The 21,358-nt window shown below is 41.7% G+C and overlaps 1 protein-coding gene across 1 annotated transcript in view; it reads left to right on the forward strand.

Annotated features, from left to right (window-relative positions):
* The window catches only part of IL17RC (interleukin 17 receptor C), a 60,295-nt gene that overhangs the window by 14,061 nt on the left and 24,876 nt on the right, over positions 1-21,358 (forward strand). Inside the window, exons 2-9 of the mRNA XM_066596753.1 lie at positions 10,505-10,526; positions 12,410-12,562; positions 13,666-13,803; positions 15,101-15,231; positions 16,077-16,188; positions 18,643-18,687; positions 18,828-18,961; positions 19,504-19,563. Coding sequence (XP_066452850.1) covers positions 10,505-10,526; positions 12,410-12,562; positions 13,666-13,803; positions 15,101-15,231; positions 16,077-16,188; positions 18,643-18,687; positions 18,828-18,961; positions 19,504-19,563 — 795 coding nt within the window. The remainder of the gene's footprint in view (positions 1-10,504; positions 10,527-12,409; positions 12,563-13,665; positions 13,804-15,100; positions 15,232-16,076; positions 16,189-18,642; positions 18,688-18,827; positions 18,962-19,503; positions 19,564-21,358) is intronic.

Here is a 21,358-nt window from a genome sequence, read left to right on the forward strand (position 1 = left end):
AAACTTACGTCCTACAGCGGGAACGGGTTAAAGTGGGGTGCCCAGAACTGGACACAGTATTCCAGATGAGGTCTGACTAAGGAAGAGTAGAGGGGGATAATTACCTCACGTGATCAAGACTCTATGCTTCTCTTAATACATCCCAGAATTGTGTTTGCCTTTTTGACTGCTGCATCACATTGCTGACTCATGTTCAGTCTATGATCTATTAGTATACCCAAGTATTTTTCATATGTGCTGCTTAGCCTAATTCCTCCATTCTGTATGTTCTTTTTTACTTTTTCTTGCCCAGATGCAGAACTTTGCAGTTCTCCTTGTTAAATACCATTCTGTTAGTCGTCATCCACTGTGCAAGCTTTTCTAGATCTTTTTGAATACTCTCTCTCTTCCCTAGTGTTAGCTATTCCTCCTAGCTATGTGTCGGCGGCAAATTTGATCAGTTTCCCATCAATTCCCTTCTCCAGATCATTTATAAAAATGTCGAACCACACTGGGCCTAGGACAGAGCCTTGTGGTACCCCACTTGATACATTCTTCCACTTGGGTGTGCAGCCATTTATGACCACTCTTTGAGTACAATCACTCAGCCAGTTGTGAATCCACCTAACAGGTGCCTTGTCAATCTCATATTTGGTCAGTTAGGGCAACTAAAGGGGGTCCTGTTACTACTGGGATCCCTTAAAAGGGTCACTGTTACTACTGGGGCCACTAAATTTAGCACTGGCCCTACTGGGACCACTGAAGGGGGCACTATTATTACTAGGGCCACTAAAGGGGGCACTATTACTGCTGGTACAATTAAGAAGGGGCTCTGTTATTACTGGGGAGACTGAAATAAAGACGGTAAAAACATACATTGTGATAAACCATGCCTATAACCACACTCCCTTTTACCTTGGTTGCAATTTTTTTGGTGATAAAGGAGGGAACTCTAGCGATCACGGAGTGGTTGAAAGGGTTATCCATGCTTCAAAAAATGTCTGATCAGTAGGGTCCACTGCCCAGGACCCCTGCTGATCACCTGATTGAAGTGACCACAATGCTTGTGTGAGCGCTGCAGCCTTTTTAGTGTTTCCAATTCCGTCACTTCAGTGACTCAGCCAATTGGTGCTAAGCATAATATCTGCACCGCTCTCCAAGAGAGCCAGCAGCAAGTACACAGTGTGGCGGTTAGTCACACATCATGGCTGTAGTGCCAGAGCAGCTAGATGCAGGCATCCTCTTCTCTCTGTTGGCCAATGCCAGAAGGGCCGCCTTACACACCTCTGAAGGTCACATGGAATGGGATTTAGGTGAATATTAGATTTCCTTTGTCTTCCTCTCTGTGGTAGGCTTAATTTTGGGGGCACAGCGGGAGTGAAAGGATGGATCGGGGTGATGGGTGGGGTACTCACCTGTCTCCTAGAGGTGCTGGAGCCCACCGCAGCCATCTAGGAAAACTTTTGTGCTGTTTCTGTAAGTTTATTAACCAGATAATAGTGCGAAGAAGCAAGGCCAAATCAGGCTGGTAAATGTCGTTTATACTCCTAGATAGTGGAACATGGCATGATTTCTGTATGCCGCCATATGAAAACAGAGGCATACAGAGTGACAGTAGGAGCCTATAGAAGTGTTAATGCATATTATGGCTTTGTGCCACTTGCAGCTGTAGTACGGTCATGCCCATGAGCCCTAAAGCTCCTTTCATGTCTGGCCATCACTAATCGATGACCAAGCGCCAGAACTTCCTCTTTTTCATGTAATTTCGTGAAGTTCCGTAAATTCTTTGGCATGTGAACAATAACTTGTTCGCTGTTTAATCAGCAAATATACACGCCTGAATGCATGGCACAGACCGGCCTGAATCCCTAATACAAAGTACACATGGAAAGGACGCTTGTGCCGTTAAGTAATTGTCACCAGGGAAACTCCTAACTGCCAGAAGACGGTAACAATGGTCCTTTACATACAAGCTATCGCTCCTTGATTACCTTGGGATTTAAGGCTCCTTTACACGGACCAGTAATTGTGAATAAGCCTCCATTAGAAGGCTCGTTCATCCTACCGTTGTCCTATGTAAACAGGGCAGCATTCAACCAAGGAATGAACAAATCCTCGCGCGTCGACTGATCGCATCTGCTATGCAGCCCCAAAAATAATAATTGTTGGAGGCACATCCCACTGCGTAAACAGAGGATGCACTGGCGCCAGAGATTAAAGAAGCAATCTGGATTTTTTGGGTGCGGAGGGCTGCTTGTTTCCTGTGTCAAGTAGCGCCAGGTATGGCTGGCCTTAACTACGTGTGACCCAGGCACAGTGCACTGGCCATCAGCTTGTAGAGGGGGAACCAGTTGGTTGGGATGATTGCCCCCCTTAGGTCCGCTTGGCCAGATGATCTTCTTCCTCTATACAGCAGCATCTTGAGAAGCTACATGAATTATTCTCCCCCTGACTGCCTCCTCCCTTCTGATGTTCCTAGGTGCTGCTGTTGACCCATCTATGCCACACAACACAAGTACTTACTGCTGCAGTATTTATGTTATGAGCTTGGTTCTTGTGCTGTATTTGTGTTATGAACTTGGTTCTTGTGCTGTATTTATGTTATGAGCTTGATTCTGGCATTGTATCTATGTACTGAGATTGGTTCTTGCTGCTTTTATGTACTAAACTTGTTCTGATACTGTATTTATTTGCTTGGTTCTGGTACAGTATTTATTCACTGCGCTGTTCTGGTTTGGGTAGGCTGCTCTCTTTCTGCTTTATTTACAAGCAGAATGCAGACAGGCTGTCTATCAGTGCACTATAGTTTTTTACTTATGATGGCGAAGGAACACCAAAAATAATTCTGCACAGGGTGCCATCTAGCCTAAGGATAGTACTGATGCCAGGCACTTTTAACGTGCACTTGATTAAAGAAGAAACCACTAAACTCCAATGTTGAACTATTTGGAAGTAATAACTTTGGGCAGTCCAGCCTGGCAGTTTCGTGTAGAGATCATCTGATGAACTAGTAGCTGGGATTGGAGCAGTTTCTTCTTCAATAAAGTGCAGGGTAGAAGAGTGCCTGGCGATACTCATAAGCAGGTCTAGCCCAGAAGAAAAGCCGAGAGCGCTTAACCTAAATAGGGACAAACTATCATATAAACTAAGTTCAGCCCCCCCCCACCCATATCAACCTGTGTAAAAAAACAAACAAAAAATAACCTGTTGAACGAGTGCCGATCTTGTTGATCAGTGCTCACTTAACGCTGATATTGGTCCATGTAAAAGGGCCCTTGGAAGTGGTGGAACTTCTCACTGTTGTTATTACATGTCCTTCCTAATTACTTGGCCATGTTATTCGCTAAGAAGAACTTAAGATGAGGGTCACACATTCAAGTCTCCAAGATCTTGTGTAGATAAAGGTATAGGTAGAGGCATAGCCTAAGGGTACTTTTACACGGGACAACCTGTCGGGTGCAGATGCTTGACAGGTTGTCCCAGCCATGATCGTTCCTATGCTTTTACACAGGAACGATCATCGCTATTGAAAGGAGGTAGAGTGCCACCCGCTTCCATTCACAGTAAACAGGCAGTCACTCATAGTTGAACGACTGCCTGTTTATAGGGGACAATCGTTCAGTTTTTATGAATACAGAAACTGAACGACCAACAAATTTATAAATTTAGATTGAATGATAGTTGTTCAGATTCTTGCTGATCGTTGAAAGCTGAATGATTTCTCGACCCGTGTAAAATGGCCCTAAGAGTTTAGAGGTAGAGGACGCATCGGATTCCTGAAGCACAGGGGTCCAAAGTCCTTCCTGTTACATAGTAAAATAGATATAGTTGCTCATTTTATTGGCCTCGGAAGGATGGAAGGCTAAGTCAACCTTGTGTCAGCCGGCTACCTGAACCAAGCGGGGGTTGAACCCGCAACTTTCAGGTCTTGAGTGAGAGCTTATAACTGCATTCTGTTGCCTTAACACTCTGCACCACATGAGCTTAGTTCTGCATTATTATCTATGTACTGAGGTTTGTCCTGCTGCTGTGTGTATGTCATGAGCATTGTTCTGGTATTGTATTTATGTATTGAGTTTGGTTCATACTGTACTTATGTTATGAACTTGGGTTCTAATGCTGTATTTATGTCATCAGCTTGGTTCTGGTGTTGTATTTACAATTATGAATTTAGTTCTGATATTGTAATTGTGTACTAAAGTTGGTTCAGGTGTTGTATGTATGTTATGAGCTTGGTTCTGGTATTACATCTATGTATTGAGTTTGGTTTATGCTATATGTATGTTATGAACTTGGTTTTGATGCTCTAGATATACCATGAGCATGATTCTGAAACCGTATTTGTTTTATGAGAGTGTTTTTGATGCTGCATTTCTGTTTTGAGCTTGTTTCTTGTGCTATCTATGTTAAAAAGTTGGTTCTGATGCTGTGTTTATGTTATTAGGTTGGTTCTATCCGTATTTATGTCATGAGCATGGATCTGATGCTGTTTTTTTTAATGAACTTGGATCTGATGCTGTATCTAAACTCAGAGCTTGGTTCCATTGCTGTATTTATGTTTTGAGCTTAGTTCTCAGGCTGTATTTATGTTATGAGGTTTGTTCATGATGTATTTATGTTATGAACTTGTTTCTAGTGCTTTATTTATGTTATCAGCTTGGTTCTGATGCTGTATTTGTGTTATGAGTTTGGTTGTGGTGCTGTATTTGTTCTGAGTTTGGTTCTGGGGCTACTTTTATGTTCTGAGCTTGGTTCTAGCACTGTATTTATTCATTGAGCTATTCTGGTGTGGATATGCTGCTATAATGTTGCTTTCTGTACACATAGAATACAGGCAAACTGTGTATCAGTGCCAAATACATAGCATTTTTTAATTTTGATGGGTAACAAGAAAAATTCCAAATAGGATTCCATCTAACCTAAGGCCAGGACTGCATAAATTCTAAAATCTTAGACCACATATAGTGCAATTATGGGCTACTGACATCTGCAGGATACTCGTTGCCAGCAATGGATTAGACTCCTGGACTGCCTTATTGGGTGAGAGTTTCCCCAAAACACCAGAGAAAGTGTGCGCTGCAAATCTATCACCTTCCCGAAAAAAACCCCAAAAAACAATATTACCCCAACCACAACTATGGCTGAAACGCCTTGGAACAGCCATGTATACATCATATGAAGCTGACTGGGCTGCATGGCTTCTTCTTCCACTTTTCAAAGGTGTCTTGAAGCGTGAACATGTGAAACCCACAATAGTAGAAAGAAGCTGCAATACCGCTAAATGTTGCAATATTGTCGGCCAAGACAAACAAGTACTTGATCTTTGCTTCAACCTTCCCTTTTGCTTTGGGGATGACAGCTGTGACATCACGGGGTGTTGATCTGCTGTAAACATTGGGTGTCGCTGTCCATGACCTATGCAGATTTACCATGACACATAGTACAGCACATATGTACTGTAGATATGATTCACTGCCCAGATAAGTGATATTAATATCAGTATTCTGCACACAGTTTGCAGATAACTGATACTGATCAGACTGTCAGGTTTATCATATTTTAGGTCACCTTATAATATTTAAAGGGGAACTTCATCCAAATTATGTAATCTCTGTGTAAAGTCCTTAGTCTATTCTTCTTCTGCAGTCGTTGATCATGACGTCCTCTATACTCTCATGGTACTCGTACTAGAATCACAGGTCGAAAAATTTGCAACCTGTAGAAGAAAATCAATATTGACAATGCCGACTGCTTGTATCACTCCTTGCAGAACTGCCACTGCAGGGCAATTTAGGTTTGTGTGTGGAGCTAATCTTCATAGGGCTTGCTTTATCTATCCGCACCAATATAGAAAAATGGAGCAGATGGAGGCTGTCCCAGTGACCAAGGGCAGGCAAGAAGACAACACCAGGAGGAATAACAAAGGGACGACACAAGGCCAAGTTGCAACAAAAGTTACTCCAGAATTGCTATTTTATCAAAGATGCCAGTATTGACTAAATCAGACATGTCAGCAGAGTGGGCAGATCCTTTATAAATGAGGCTGAATGCCACAGAATCACCGTTGACTGACACTGCTCAGCTGTGTCACTCGGGTTTGGAAATTATTGACTGACAAAATCGTGTTATCCTCATGGTCAGACTTAGCTGCGTGCTCCACCAGTTTCTAGGAGGGCACCAGGTAGATGTAGGCAGGGAGCGATGGCCCTCCTTAGCTCCGCCTCCATCTGGTGTTGTATATCTGAGTTTGGTTTTGGTACTGTATTTATGTACTGAGGTTGGTTCTGGTATTTTTCATCTATGTACTGAGGTTGATTCAGGCTGTTTTTATGTACTGAGCTTGGTTCTGGTGTCATATTTATGTTATGAGCTTGGTTCTGGAGCTATATTTATGTACTGAGCTAACTTCAGGTGCTGTATTTATGTTGTGAGTTTGGTTATGATACTGTATTTATGTGCTGAGGTTGGTTCTAGTATTTTATCTATGCACTGAGGCTGGTTCATGCTGTATTTATGTTCTGATCTAGGTTCCGTTGCTGTATTTATGCTGCGAGTTTGCTTCTGGAGCAGTATTTATGTTATGAGCTTGGTTCTAGTACTGTATTTATGCTGTGAGTTTGGTTCTGGTATTATAACTATGTCCTGAGCTTAGTTCTAGAGCTGTATTTGTTATGAGTTTGGTTCTGGTACTTTATTTATTCACTAAGCTGTTCTGATGTGAGTATGCTGCTATATATTGTCCTTTTCCTTATCTCTAACTCTTTAAGAATCCCTGTTTTGGTTGTGATCAAAATTTGCATATGTGAGTACAACCTGTTTTTGCTCTTTGTCGTTCTTGTTCCTTGTGACCGCACGTCAATGTCTTGGGAAAGCCTTCTGCTTTCCCCATGGCGTAAACAAATGCTTGACGAGGTCACAAAATTGTCATCTGCCAGGGTGACACAAAAATACTTTTACTGTTCGCAGTCAAGCTTCTACCAGTCCCAGCATGCCTCACTGCTGTCTTCTACATATAGTGGGTGGATTCCAGGAGTCTATGCAACTTTGCTCTCTGGCCTGGATCCTGCTAGGACTTATAGTTACCAGCTTGATACTGGTTTTCGTACATCACAACAGCCAGAACATGATGAAAGTCTCAAAAATGTCATTGTTTCTAATCCGTTGTGCTATACAATGGCTGGCTCCGCTGTGCGGACAGGTGCAACGTTAACAATAAGTAACTGTGAGGAGCTTTCCTGTATTTGCCAACTCTTTGTGTCTGTATTTCTTGAGGGGGTCTTTATTCATTTAGCGTTATGGTAAAGGCTGGTCACTATGTACTATTCCTGTTTTAAATACCAAAACCCCTTTCAGACACCTTTTTAGAGACCTCCCTATTGTTTCTTCTCAAAAGTTGGCAAGTCTGCATGTACAGTTGCAAGAAAAATTAAATTAGTCCTTTGGAATTTGAAGGGTTTCTGCTTAGATTACTAATAGATTGTGGCCACAACTATAGACAAAAACAATATAATTAAAACACACAAACCACTGTACTGTTCATATGCTTTATTGGGTACATTGTGTAACATCCACAGCTCAGGGAGTAAGATTAACCTCTGTGTTAATGAGATATCCAACAGATTTGGCAAAGACATTCTAATTAGGGAGATGAGATTGGAGGTGCAGGTTTCACAGGTGCTTTGCTCATTAAACAAAGGCACACAAAGCCTGGTTACTGCCAAATCTGTCCTTCTCAAGAAAGACTGGTTAGTGTGTACCATGTCTCAATGTAAGCAACTATCAGAAGACGTGTTTTAGAGAGGCAAGAAGCTGAAAAAAAGGCCATAAAAGCTAAAGACCTTGGTGTACTTCGGTCCATGGTTAGAGGAATTCTCTACAAATGGAGTAAATTCAGGACTGTTCTATTCTCCCTGTTAAGATCATTCTAAGAGCACAATAGATAATCCTGAAAGAATTGACAATGAACCCAAGGGGAATAGCAAACGACCTACAGAGCACTCTACAGACTGAAGACTCTGTTCATGTGTCCACTATTAGAAATACACTGACCTAGGATGGTGTTCATGGAAGAACACCACAGAGAAATCCACTGCTGTCCAAAAATAACATTGCGGCCCGTATTAAGTTCTGAAGACTACCTGCATGTTCCACAGGGCTTCTGGGAAATGTTCTATAGGCGGATGAGACAAAAGCGGGACTTTTTAGCACAAATGTACAATGCTGTGTTTTGGGGAAACAGAACAACATTGCACACCAAGACCAAAACCTCATCCAACGGTCAGGCCTGGTGGAGGAAGTATCATAGTTGGCAGCCGTTTCGCAGCCTCAGGGCTTGGACAGCTTGGGATCATTGAGGAAACAATGAATTCTAAGGTGGATCAGAACGTTGTACAGCAGGATGTAAGGGCAGCAGTCCATGACCTCAAGCTGAAGAAACACTGAGTGATGCAACAAGACAATGAGCAAAAACAACACACAAATAAACCTGCTAAAGAATGGTTGAAATAGGTCCAGACCTTAGGCTGGGTTCACACAGGGTGGATTTGCTGTGGAAAATCCGTGCGAAATTTCGCAGCGGCAAATCCGCCTGCGGCCACTAATCCCGGGTTTAGCCAGCCATGTGGACGAGATTTGTCAAAAATCTTGTCCACACGGGATGGCTAATCCGTTGTGGCAAAGCTGGCAGAAGCCAGTGCTGTGATGCGGATTCCCCAGCCGCAGCATGTCTTTTTTTTTTCCGTTATGGCCGTGCTGCTCTCTATGGGAGTGCCGGCCACTACAGAAAAGCATGCGGCCAAGTCGCTTCAAAACCCGCGGCTAAATGCCGCGGGTTTTGAAGCTGCGCTTTCCCGGCGGAAATCTCATGATTTTTCGCTGCGGCAAAACTGCGAGATTTCCATCGGGATTCTGCCCTGTGAGAACCCATCCTTAAAGGGCGTTTGTCATCAGAAAATGACCTATTATATAAATCAAAGTTTTGTGTAAAACATACTTTTAAGAATTTTTTGTAAATTTTTTTTTTATTTCTCTCACAATCCGTATCTTTTTTAAATCCTAAAATCCTTTATTTTTTACACTGACCTTTAACTCTATTGAGAGGCTGTGGCATGACCTGAAGAGCGCTGTGCACATAGGGCATCCCAGAAATATTGATAAACTGAAACATATTTGCAGGAATGAATAGTTCAAAATTCCTCCTCAATATTGTTTGCAGCTGCAAGAAACATTTGGTGGAGGCGAATACTGCTAAAGGCAAATCTACAAATTATTAAATTCAAGAGTTTTTACTTTTTTCCTCACACTGCGCGTGTTTACTTAGTGTGCTCAATAACAGATCTGAACGGTACAGCAGTTTCTGTGTTATTAGTTTAGTTTGATTGTGTTTGTCTTTAATTGTGACCAAACTTTTTTTAGCAGTGAATGCAGAAAGCCATTTAATTCTAAAAAGATTCAATTACATTTTTTGCATCTGTATAAGGCCGGTCGGAAGTTCCATCAAAGATCCAGCTCAAAATACCGACCAAAAGCCGGGCAGCTGGGTGGAAAACAGACGGACCCCATTATAGTCAATGGGGTCCGCCCAGCGCTGTTCGGTTCCATCCAGAGACTGAGCCGTTTGGCAACAGGGATTCCTCCTTCCTGCTCCCCGAACGGAGCAGGAAAGTGGAACCCCGAGCGCAGATGTGAAACCACCCTAATTACCAGAGTTGTAGCCTTCCCTTCATCCTGGCCAAAGAACCAGCTTTCTGCCTTAGGCCTCATGTCCACGGGCGCGTCGGATTCCACATGCGGGTGCCTGCAGTGCAATCCGTCTGAGGACACATAATTACCTGTCTGGATTCGGTTCGGGTCTCCTGCAACCCGTCCGGATCTTCCTTCTTTTTCACTGCGGATGCGTGCAGAAGCGTCGGTCGCGCACATGCGCAGTACATCTTTTTCTTTTTTTTAAATCTCCTACATTCCCACGGTATCCGCGGCCCGTCTGCAGTGTCAGCTGAGGGTGGGCTGCGGATTAGACAAATTCCATTGACTTCAATGGAAGCCGTCCATGTGGGATCCACAGCGAGATGGAGCATGCTGCAATTTGTTTTCCGAACCGAAAGGTCTGCAGAACAAATCTGCATGCTTTAATGCATTTGTGGACGCCCATATATTCCTATGGGCAGCTTAATTTGCAGATCTTCCACACGGATTCCGCAAATCAGATTCGTCCGTGGACATTGGATTCAGACCTGTATCTCAATACCCAGGTCGTGATAGGCTGGCTTGTTGGTGCCCCTTATGACACTCAGCGTCAGGGGTACATGCTCTGCCATCTTCCCCTGCTTCCTGTCACACAACCATAGCAGTTGCCTGCAGCTGCCACTAGGGGTAGATGACTGCATACAAGTTTAATTGTGTAGATGTTTTTTCAGATAGCTCCCCCTAGTGGCAACAGCATGCAGGCAGAATTGTGTTATTTAACTCTTGTCTATATGAAGAAATTCACCTCTTACTTATACGTTTCTTTTTTTTTATATTCCAGGATCTTCAATGCAATTCCTCTGGTATGTATAGTGTTAAATATTTTGCTTCTGCTGACAGATGTAGCTAGGTGACCTTTTTTAAAGGGAAAACATTATTTCTATTTAATTAGATTAGTGTCCTTTCCTTTTTCCGCTTCTGAAAATCCACGATAAATCTGTCATGTGTGAGTATATCCTATAAGACCTTTCACACCAGCAGTTGTGGAGTTTGTTGCATTTTTAACTGCGGAATGTGTTAGCATTTTTTTCTGCAGCAGTTTTGTGGAATTTCATCTCTTCAGTATGTTAGAACAATTCTACAAGATGCCCCTTAATTCTGCAGCAGTAAGTTTTTCTACTGCGAAAAAAGACATGTTAATTTGAACTAAATACGTCCGGATTTTCAATAATGCAGAATTACAGAATTATAGAATTGCAGGGTTAGAAGGGATCTCCAGGGTCATCGGGTCCAATCCCCTGCTCATTGCAGGGTCACTAAATCATCCCAGACAGATGTCTGTCCAGCCTTTGTTTGAACACTTCAATTGAAGGAGAACTCACCACCTCTCGTGGTAACCTGTTCCACTCATTGATCACCCTCACTGTCTAATATCTAATTTGTGTCCCCTCCCTTTCAGTTTCATCCCATTGCTTCTAGTCTTGTACAAATGAGAATGGGGATGATTCCTCTGCACTGTGAAAGCCCTTCAGATATTTGTAGACAGCTATTAAGTCTCCTCTCAGCCTTCTCTTCTACAAGCTAAACATCCCCAAATCCTTTAACCATTCCTCATAGGACATGATTTGCAGACTGCTCACCATCTTGGTAATTCTTCTGTGAACTTGCTCAAGTTTCTAGGTTTTTTTAAAATTGTGGTGCCCAGAACTAGGCACGGTATTCCAGATGAGGTCTGACTAAGGAAGAGTAGAGGGGGATAATTACCTCACGTGATCTAGTCTCTATGCTTCTCTTAATACATCCCAGAATTGTATCTGCTTTTTTGCTGCATCACACTGTTGACTCGTGTTCAGTCTATAAACTATTAGTAAACCCAAGCCTTTTTCGCATGTGCTGCTGCTTAGCCCAATTCCTCCCATTCTGTATTTGCTTTTCTGTGAAGCATGCTCCCTTTGATTTCAATGGGCAATTAAGTTCAAGCATTTTAATATGTGCAATTTTCATGCGCTACGCACACAAAAATATGACATACTGTGTTATATTTTTGCGTGACCGAAATGCATGTGCAAAAATACCACACGTGATTGAATGCAAATGTGTTTGCGTGAATAAGCCCTAAGATTGGCTTCACACAAGCGTAAGCACATTTGCGTGATGGGTGTTGCATTTTTGCATGCCCCTATGCCTGTTTTAGGGCTCATGTCCAGGGGTGATGCGCAGTAAATGAAGTCAATGAAAGTCAATGGACTTTCATTGATCCATTTGCGTGAAGATACGTATGAGGAATAAATTGCAGCATGCTGTATTTCTCTGCGTACCACTCAGCATGAGCCCTATACATTTGTATAGGCAGCATATGCAACACTGTCCATGCGCAATACATTGAGTTTTCATACGGAACCTCGCTCTGAATCAAAGTGGGGAATTTTCTTTTTTTAAAAAGAGTCACATTGCGCATGATCGTGTACGTGTGATACGCGGGCATGCGCAGTACACTTGCAGCCATACACAGTCTCGGCTGGCAGACCCGCTGTTTACAAACACCGGTAGACCACATCAATGGGTTCTATTCACTGTGTGTGTGAATAAGCCTTAAGTGTGGATCTTTTTCCGTGGCATGCAGATGCAGACAAGAGTTTGAAAATCTCCCGCACATCGCTGCTACTGTAAATGCTGCAGTTTTTCCATGCGCAAAATCTGAGACACACGTGTAGACGGCCTAATATGTTTGTCTTTGGTGACACAGATGCTTTCTGTATCTTCGGAGATCTTGAAAAAGCAGAATTTCCTGTCTTGGTACCAACGGATATCAGAGCGAAAACCGTGAAAAGATGCGATCCTACTGGTTGTCGGCTGAGAGTTCAAGTCACGATGGACATGTCTGTGATGTTCATATCAGGTAGAGAAAACGACCTTTTTTTCCGCATAATGGACTTTTTACACGGGACGGAATATTCTACAACAGCGCTATGGAATAAGCCCTCCTGTAGCATATTCTGCCCCAAAATCCGTACTGCTAACATGCAGGTTTTGATGAGGAGTTGAAAATAGCAGGATTTAAAAGTAGTTAGCAGTACAGATGTTGGTGCAGAATTCCGGAACGGCATATTCTGCAACGCTGTTGGGGAATATTGCGTCCCTGTATGAAAGGTCCCTAAGGCCTCATGTCCACAGGCAAAAGAAGAATTAAAATCCGCAGCGGATTTTAACTCTTCTCCTGCACGCGGATCCGCACCCCATAGGGATGCATTGACCACCCGCGGGTAGATTTAGGCCTCATGTCCATGGGGAAAATCAGGCCCGCTACGGATTCTACATGGAGAATCTGCAGCGGGTCCCTCCTGCGCTTAAAATAGAAATTTAAAATAAATTAACTCACCCGCAGCGGACCGGGAAGGTCTTCTCTTCCTCACCGCCGGATATTCTTTTTCGGCTGGCGGATGAACTCAGCACGCCGGCGGCACGTCGCCGGCGTGCCGCGCACATGCGCCGGGCACATCCGCCGAGCCGAAGCAAGAAAGATCCGGCCATGAGGAAGAGAAGACCCTCCCGGCCCGCTGCGGGTGAGTTAATTCTTATTTTAGGTCTCCCGCGGATCTGGACAGCTTCCATAGGCTTCAATAGAAGCCTGCGGGAGCCGTCCCCGCGGGAGACCCGCACGAAAATGGAGCATGGTCCAGATTTTTTCATGCTCCATTTTTTTTTAAATCACTTTTATTGACCATCCTCGGGTATTTATCTACCCGCGGGTGGTCAATGCATCCCTATGGGGTGCGGATCCACGTGCGGGAGAAGAGTTAAAATACGCTGCGGATTTTAATTCTTCTTTTGCCCGTGGACATGAGGCCTAAGAGTTTGAAAAGGCGTGCAAGATATCAGTGGATGTAGCAGAGCTGAGTTTACCACTTGGCAAAATTCATAGTAATGTCACAATGTGTTAAAACTGCAATTTTACATGGGACTGCACGCACATTGGTAATAACAATATGTATTACTTTCTAGACCTTTCCGATGAGATCGGCTCAGGTGATTGTGGCGACTATGATGATTATTATGACGATGAGGATTTGGACGATTACCTAGAGGACGATGATGTGACAGACGTTAGCCTGTATATAAGGGTTAACAAGTCCAGCAGTGGTAATGGGCTCATTTATGAAAAGAACACTTTGCTATTTCTGCTTCAGGAGGCTTGCATTTTGCCTTCTTCTGCTTCCCGTTTTCCAGTACTAGTGTGTGGGACACAAAAGTGAGGCTAAGGGCCCTTACACATTGGCGTTTTTGCGTGCGCAAAATTTACTTGCACAAGATGCAGAGAATAGAACCTATTGATTTTTAAAAATGCAGCATGCTCTTCTTTTGCGCACATTTACGCACCAAGAGTCCCCATAGAAAAGAAAGTATCTCCTATGCACAGGATCAGTGATAATCATCTGATCGGTAGGCGTTTGACCAAAGAGACCCCCATTGATGAGAAGAATGAGGGTCCTGAGTGTCCCTGAATGCATACAGCGATGGCCATGCATACGCAATACCATGCTCAGTATCCAGTCCATCCCTTTTATCTTATCAGCTCTGTAAGTTCAGCCCCCGGTCGTCAGGGGTCTTTCGGTCCTCCTCTTCGCCTCAAGTCTTTAGGACTTTTCCTGTACTTCTCCCCAGCTCGGGAACAATGCTGCTTGCATGGCCATGTGGGATCAGCAGCCGTCACCACAGCTCTAATTCCTTTTATATTAAAGATGGTCACTAGCAACTTTCATGAGAGGGGCACAGCTTTGCTCTTGTGACTGAATATTTGTGTAAATTTTCACACATGTGATCAAATATTCTCCCCGCTTTCGCATGACCCCGTTACATCGTAGACAATCGAGTACAAGTGGTGTTGCATTCATTCGGGGCACTCGGGCCGCTGTTGTGGAGGTCCAAACAGTGAAACCTGTATTGATCAGATAGTCATCACCAATCCTGTGGAAAAGGAATTGGTCTTAACTACCTTAAGACCAATCTTACAAAAAATAGGGATGTTGAGGGGGCATACAGCTTGTTCAGGACCACCCCTAATAGCCACAATAGAGATTGGCTGCAAAAATGGATCTGCAGACCTGGCACCTATTGGTGTTGCACAGAATGTATGGTTTCACCTTCAGATGGGGGTCCATTACTAGATCCTGTTGCCTGTATGAGGTTAAATAGGGACAATGGGCATCCTTAGCCTCTCAACCCTCTGGGCACTATCTAAGGCCTTATCTGCCTATCTGACCCTTCTGGAGCCTACTAATTTTCAGCTTATCAGGTTGCCCAATAAAATTTATGACTCCTATTTCTTTTTGTATAAGGTTTGGTAGATAATAATTTACCCCTTCAGCTGTTCTCTGTTCCTGCTCCTCCAATGTCAACAATGTTCCTGTCAAACCAAGTGATCATCTTACATTTGCAGATTCCTCGCTTTGTGCGAACCTGTTCATACTACGTGAAGTCCCAAGCAGCCATTTATGTTCTTTTGTGAGAGTTTCGTTGCCTCCATCATCTATTCCACGGAGAACAGGCGCCAGCAACAGCATTAAAGTGGTAAGTATCTATCTGTTCTATCCCTGTAACTAAGCCCAGGGAAGAGTTAAACTTTTCCTGAGTTTTTAAGTTTTATAAAATACCCTAGGACTAGGTCCTCCTTGCCCCTCTTATCTGCTGCTGTTTGCACCCTCTTTCATGTCTCTAAGTTCTGATTTTTAGGTGGTCTTCCCCATTTTTCTGTTGTTCTGCTGTTTGCTATCCACTTTAATACAGGGGCTTGTATTAAGCTTAGCATTCTGCCAGTAGTTTCCTGACTTCCTTGCCCCTACTTCTCATGCTGCATTGCATAGTTTCTGGTCCAATCAGCAGGGAGGTAGTATGTGAATTTACTTGCTTTACCAGGAGAATTCAGGAATTTAGAGACTTTCTGACCAAATGGTTAGCAAACCCAAAATAGTGTGTGTGTACAGAGACTGTCAAGATCATTATCACGGTGTCTGCAGATCTGTCAGCCTGCCGCCCCTAAGTGCTATGACCCTGTTGCTATGGAAATGTCCCATTGTCCTTGTTACTATGAAGACTCTGTTCCTAATGACAGAGAGTAGATTGCAGAAAAGCTCGAAAGGAAACCCCTAGTGGCAGCCACTTCAAATGTGATTTACAGTGATAAAGCAATAAAATAGTTTTATCAGCTGTGGAGTGACTATCTTGTCACTGGGTCACCATGAAATCCTTGATCTCGGTGGGAAATCCAGGAAGCTGACACAAGAGGATGTCTCATTGCTTTAAATATCCTTGGAGCCACTCTGTGGTATGAAGAGCTAGATGAGGCAACAGCGTATCTTTCGGTATGTCACTGCATTTTAACTGTATATTTATGACATATATATTTTTTGCTACAGGGAACCATAGTGTACAATAGCATTAATGCAAGGCCTGGCAATGAATGGTATATAACATCATACACACACCCAAGGTACAATGAAGAACTAAATGTACATCATAAATTGCCAGGTAAGATATAATTATACTAATTGAATTCTTGTACCTACGGGCAGTATTATAGTAGTTATATTCTTGTACATAGGGGGCAGTATTATAGTAGTTATATTCTTGTACATAGGGGGCAGTATTATAGTAGTTATATTCTTGTACATAGGGAGCAGTATTATAGTAGTTATATTCTTGTACATAGGAGGCAGTATTATAGTAGGTATATTCTTGTACATAGGGGGCAGTATTATAGTAGTTATATTCTTGTACATAGGGAGCAGTATTATAGTAGTTATATTCTTGTACATAGGGAGCAGTATTATAGTAGTTATATTCTTGTACATAGAATGCTGTATTATAGTAGTTATATTCTTGTACATAGGAGCAGTATTATAATAGTTATATTCTTGTACATAGGGGGCAGTATTATAATATTTATATTCTTGTACATAGGGTGCAGTATTATAGTAGTTATATTCTTGTAGATAGGAGCTATATTATAGTAGTTATATTCTTGTACATATGAGGCAGTATTATAGTAGTTATATTCTTGTACATAGGAGGCAGTATTATAGTAGTTATATTCTTGTACATAGGGGGCAGTATTATAGTAGTTATATTCTTGTACATAGGGCGCAGTATTATAGTAGTTATATTCTTGTACATAGGGGTCAGTATTATAATAGTTATATTCTTGTACATAGTGAGCAGTATTATAGTAGTTATATTCTTGTACATAGGAGGCAGTATTATAGTAGTTATATTCTTGTACATAGGGGGTAGTATTATAGTAGTTATATTCTTGTATATAGGAGGCAGTATTATAGTAATTATATTCTTGTACACAGGGGGAAGTATTATAGTAGTTCTATTCTTGTACATAGGGAGCAGTATTATAGTAGTTCTATTCTTGTACTTAGGAGCAGTATTATAGTAGTTATATTCTTGTACATAGAAGACAGTATTATAGTAGTTATATTCTTGTATATTGGGAGCAGTATTATAGTAGTTATATTCTTGTATATAGGGGACAGTATTATAGTAGTTATATTCTTGTACATAGGGGCAGTATTATAGTAGTTATATTCTTGTACATAGGGGCAGTATTATAGCAGTTATATTCTTCTACATAGGGGGCAGTATTATAGTAGTTATATTCTTACATAGGGGGCAGTATTATAGTAGTTATATTCTTGTACATATGAGGCAGTATTATAGTCGTTATATTCTTGTACATAGGAGGCAGTATTATAGTAGTTATATTCTTGTACAGAGGTGGCAGTATTATAGTTGTTATATTCTTGTACATAGGGGGCAATATTATAGTAGTTATATTCTTGTACATAGGGGGCAGTATTATAGTAGTTATATTCCTGTACATAGGGGACAGTATTATAGTAGTTATATTCTTGTACATAGGGGACAGTATTATAGTAGTTATATTCTTGTACATAGGGGGCAGTATTATAGTAGTTATATTCTTGTATATAGGGGGCAGTATTATAGTAGTTATATTCTTGTATATAGAGGGCAGTATTATAGTAGTTATGTTCTTGTACATAGGGGCAGTATTATAGTAGGTATATTCTTGTACATAGGAGCAGTATTATAGTAGTTATATTCTTGTACATAGGGGACAGTATTATAGTAGTTATATTCTTGTACATAGGGGGCAGTATTATAGTAATTATATTCTTGTACATAGGAGGCAGTATTATAGTAGTTATATTCTTGTACATATGAGGCAGTATTATAGTAGTTATATTCTTGTACATAGGAGGCAGTATTATAGTAGTTATATTCTTGTACATAGGGGGCAATATTATAGTAGTTATATTCTTGTACATAGGAGGCAGTATTATAGTAGTTATATTCTTGTACATAGGGGACAGTATTATAGTAGTTATATTCCTGTACATAGGGGGCAGTATTATAGTAGTTATATTCTTGTACATAGGAGGCAGTATTATAGTAGTTATATTCTTGTACATAGGGGGTAGTATTATAGTAGTTATATTCTTGTATATAGGAGGCAGTATTATAGTAATTATATTCTTGTACACAGGGGGAAGTATTATAGTAGTTCTATTCTTGTACATAGGGAGCAGTATTATAGTAGTTCTATTCTTGTACTTAGGAGCAGTATTATAGTAGTTATATTCTTGTACATAGAAGACAGTATTATAGTAGTTATATTCTTGTATATTGGGAGCAGTATTATAGTAGTTATATTCTTGTACATAGGGGACAGTATTATAGTAGTTATATTCTTGTACATATGAGGCAGTATTGTAGTAGTTATAGTCTTGTACATAGGAGGCAGTATTATAGTAGTTATATTCTTGTACATAGGAGCAGTATTATAGTAGTTATATTCTTGTACATAGGGAGGTTCTTTAGGGTGCTATAGAAAAAAATAAATGTCTGTATAAATTTCAATAATTATTCTAGACGCTTTACTATATGTCAATGTAGGTTGCACGGAACTGGATCCAAAAGAGAAAATTCTAGAGTGTGAAGGTAATTTTTTAATGTTCTAAAGCAGTGTTCTTCAGCCTGTGGCTTTCTACCTGCTGGGCAACTACAACTCCCAGCAAACCTACTAGCTTCAGTCTCTGTTTTTGTGAAAGCAAATGATTATGAACCTGTTTTCTATGCAGCACCCAGCCTGGAAGTGTTTTATAACAGCTCTAATGTGTCTGTTCGTGTTGTAAACGGAACCTCTGCTAGGAACACAACATTACGAGTCTTTTATAAAGCCAGACACAAGCGAAATGACAGGACACATTTTTTAGTGAGTATTGGCGTAAAATACGGTATAATTTAATAATGTCTACAATGTCAACATTATGTAGGTGTCTGAGTATGTAAAAATATTTAGTTGATTAGACAGATAGATATGAGAAAGATAGATATAAGATAGATATGAGATAGATGGATAAATATTAGATAGATAAATATGAGATAGAGGGATTGATATGAGATAGATATGCAATAGATATATATGCGATAAATATATATGTGATAGATAGATATAAGATAGATATGCAATAGATAAATATGCAATAGATATGAGATAGATAGATAGGAGATGGATGGATAGATATGAGATAGATATGAGATACATAGATAGATATGAGATAGATGGATGGATAGATAGATACAGTATGAGATAGATATGCAATAGATAGATGTGAGATAGATGGATTGATATGAGATAGATAGATAGATAGATAGATAGATGTGAGATAGATGGATTGATATGAGATAGATATGCGATAGATAGATAGATATTAACTAATAAATAATATTTTTCTTAATATTTCTTACTTTCAGTATGGAAAAGAGTCTTACCAGTTTCCCAAATCAGATATTGTCCCATGTTTGTGCTTTGAAGTAAGTTTCATTATTTTGCATACACTGAGTTCTAGATTGGGTTTTGAGCAGTTAAATGGGTCATCCTGTTGATACATTTTTTCGTTGCCGCTGGCCCCATCGAAAACACTGAGCGATATCGCAGATTTCTTCTCTGCAATGCGAAGCTCTGCTGAAACATCGCAAATGAGTATGAAACCATTGAAAATCATTGGTTTTATGATCATTGCTGTCGTATCGCAGGGAAAAAATCGCAAGTCGGTGTCCACCCTAAAGGATAGCACTGGATAGCGGATAATTTGACAATCGGTGGCCGTCTGACCACTGGGAAACCCACTGATCCAGAGATATCGCTTCCGGCATGTCTCTGAATTTTGATATCGGTGGCTGCACCTGTGCACCACTCTGGGAACTACCAAACATAGCGAGTTTAAGCGCTTTGCAATCTGCGGTGGTCCTAATAAATTCAAAGAGACTGGAGATTACTGATTGCTAGAACATGGCAATATCTGGCGGTCCCATTGAAGTGAATTTGGGACCTACTTGGGGTGATTTCTGTGGATCGGTGGGGGTCCGAGTATTCAGACTCCCACCAATTGTCAATTTATCTCCTATTCTGTGGATTTGGGATAACTTGCTGAGATGGGAATACCTGTTTAGGCTGGATTTACATGAGTGTATGCATGCGCATTTGCGACATATTCTAGCGCATCGGAGATTACGTATTTGCACATGCAACTGTATTTTTTACTGTACTTTTTGCGCTCTCAAATTGTGCACATTTGCTGCATCTGCAGCGTCTCAAAGGGTAACTCAGGACATGGGCATACACTGAGGAGCTGGGAGGGTAAAGCTGTCACTTGTCATGGTGGCATTTACCAGACTCCTCCCCAGAGGGACACACGCAGCCTCGGCCAGAGCATCGCTAGGCCTCTTCCGGATACCCCTAGGAGAGGGATGGCCAATATACATGCCGAAGAACTTTAGATTGTCATCTGACGCCACCGTTCCTTTACTCACCGGAATGAACCTCGGCGATAATAAAGAGAGTCGATATAACACACGATTTAGGTACCTCAGTCCCTGGGAACGGTTAGGGCCTGGCAATACTTTACTTGTAAATCTTTAACACTTTACAGCTTAAAAGCACACCAATGCAGGCAAAACAGGAGGTCAGGATGATGGCGGTCTTACAGTCCTCATTATCTGTTTAGTTCCGCTCCTGTAAGGGGAGACTTTCTCTTAGAGTATACTCAGGATGATATCGGCCCTACAGGCTTTGTTATCTGTATGGTAGCGCTCCTGGAAGGGGAAGGGCAAATTCTGCACAGACACTCACTTATAAAAGTACCTCTGCACGGTGGTTTTGATTTTCCTCTACTCCTTTCACTCTCTCTCTTTTTCTCCTTACTCTCTAATGTTTCCTGGCATCAGGAACTTCAGGAAACCTTTCTTCTTCCACTCTTCACCACATGAGGGTTGAAGGTACCCCCATGTGGCTGGCACTCTCTCTCAGGAAGCCAGAAGGGCGGAATTGTTTCCTGCTCTCAGACACTCATAGTCTCTAGCATACCACATGACAGGACATAAACTGATACATTTGCAGTCATCTCCCAGCCTTAGGGCTAATGCCCACGGCAGGATTTCTGCCGCGTTTCACGCGGCGGAAATCCACGGGTTTCACCCAGAGCTATTAGGGAATACGCGCGCCCGGCTTCCATTGTAGTCAATGAAAGCAGGCCGTCACGCTATACTTCTGCTGTAGCACAGCGGAAGTATCACGTGAAAATGCATCCCTGCCCACCACCAGCCACGT

This window comes from Eleutherodactylus coqui, chromosome 3 (genome assembly GCF_035609145.1).
Source record: "Eleutherodactylus coqui strain aEleCoq1 chromosome 3, aEleCoq1.hap1, whole genome shotgun sequence".
In the NCBI taxonomy this organism is placed as follows: Eukaryota; Metazoa; Chordata; class Amphibia; order Anura; family Eleutherodactylidae; genus Eleutherodactylus; species Eleutherodactylus coqui.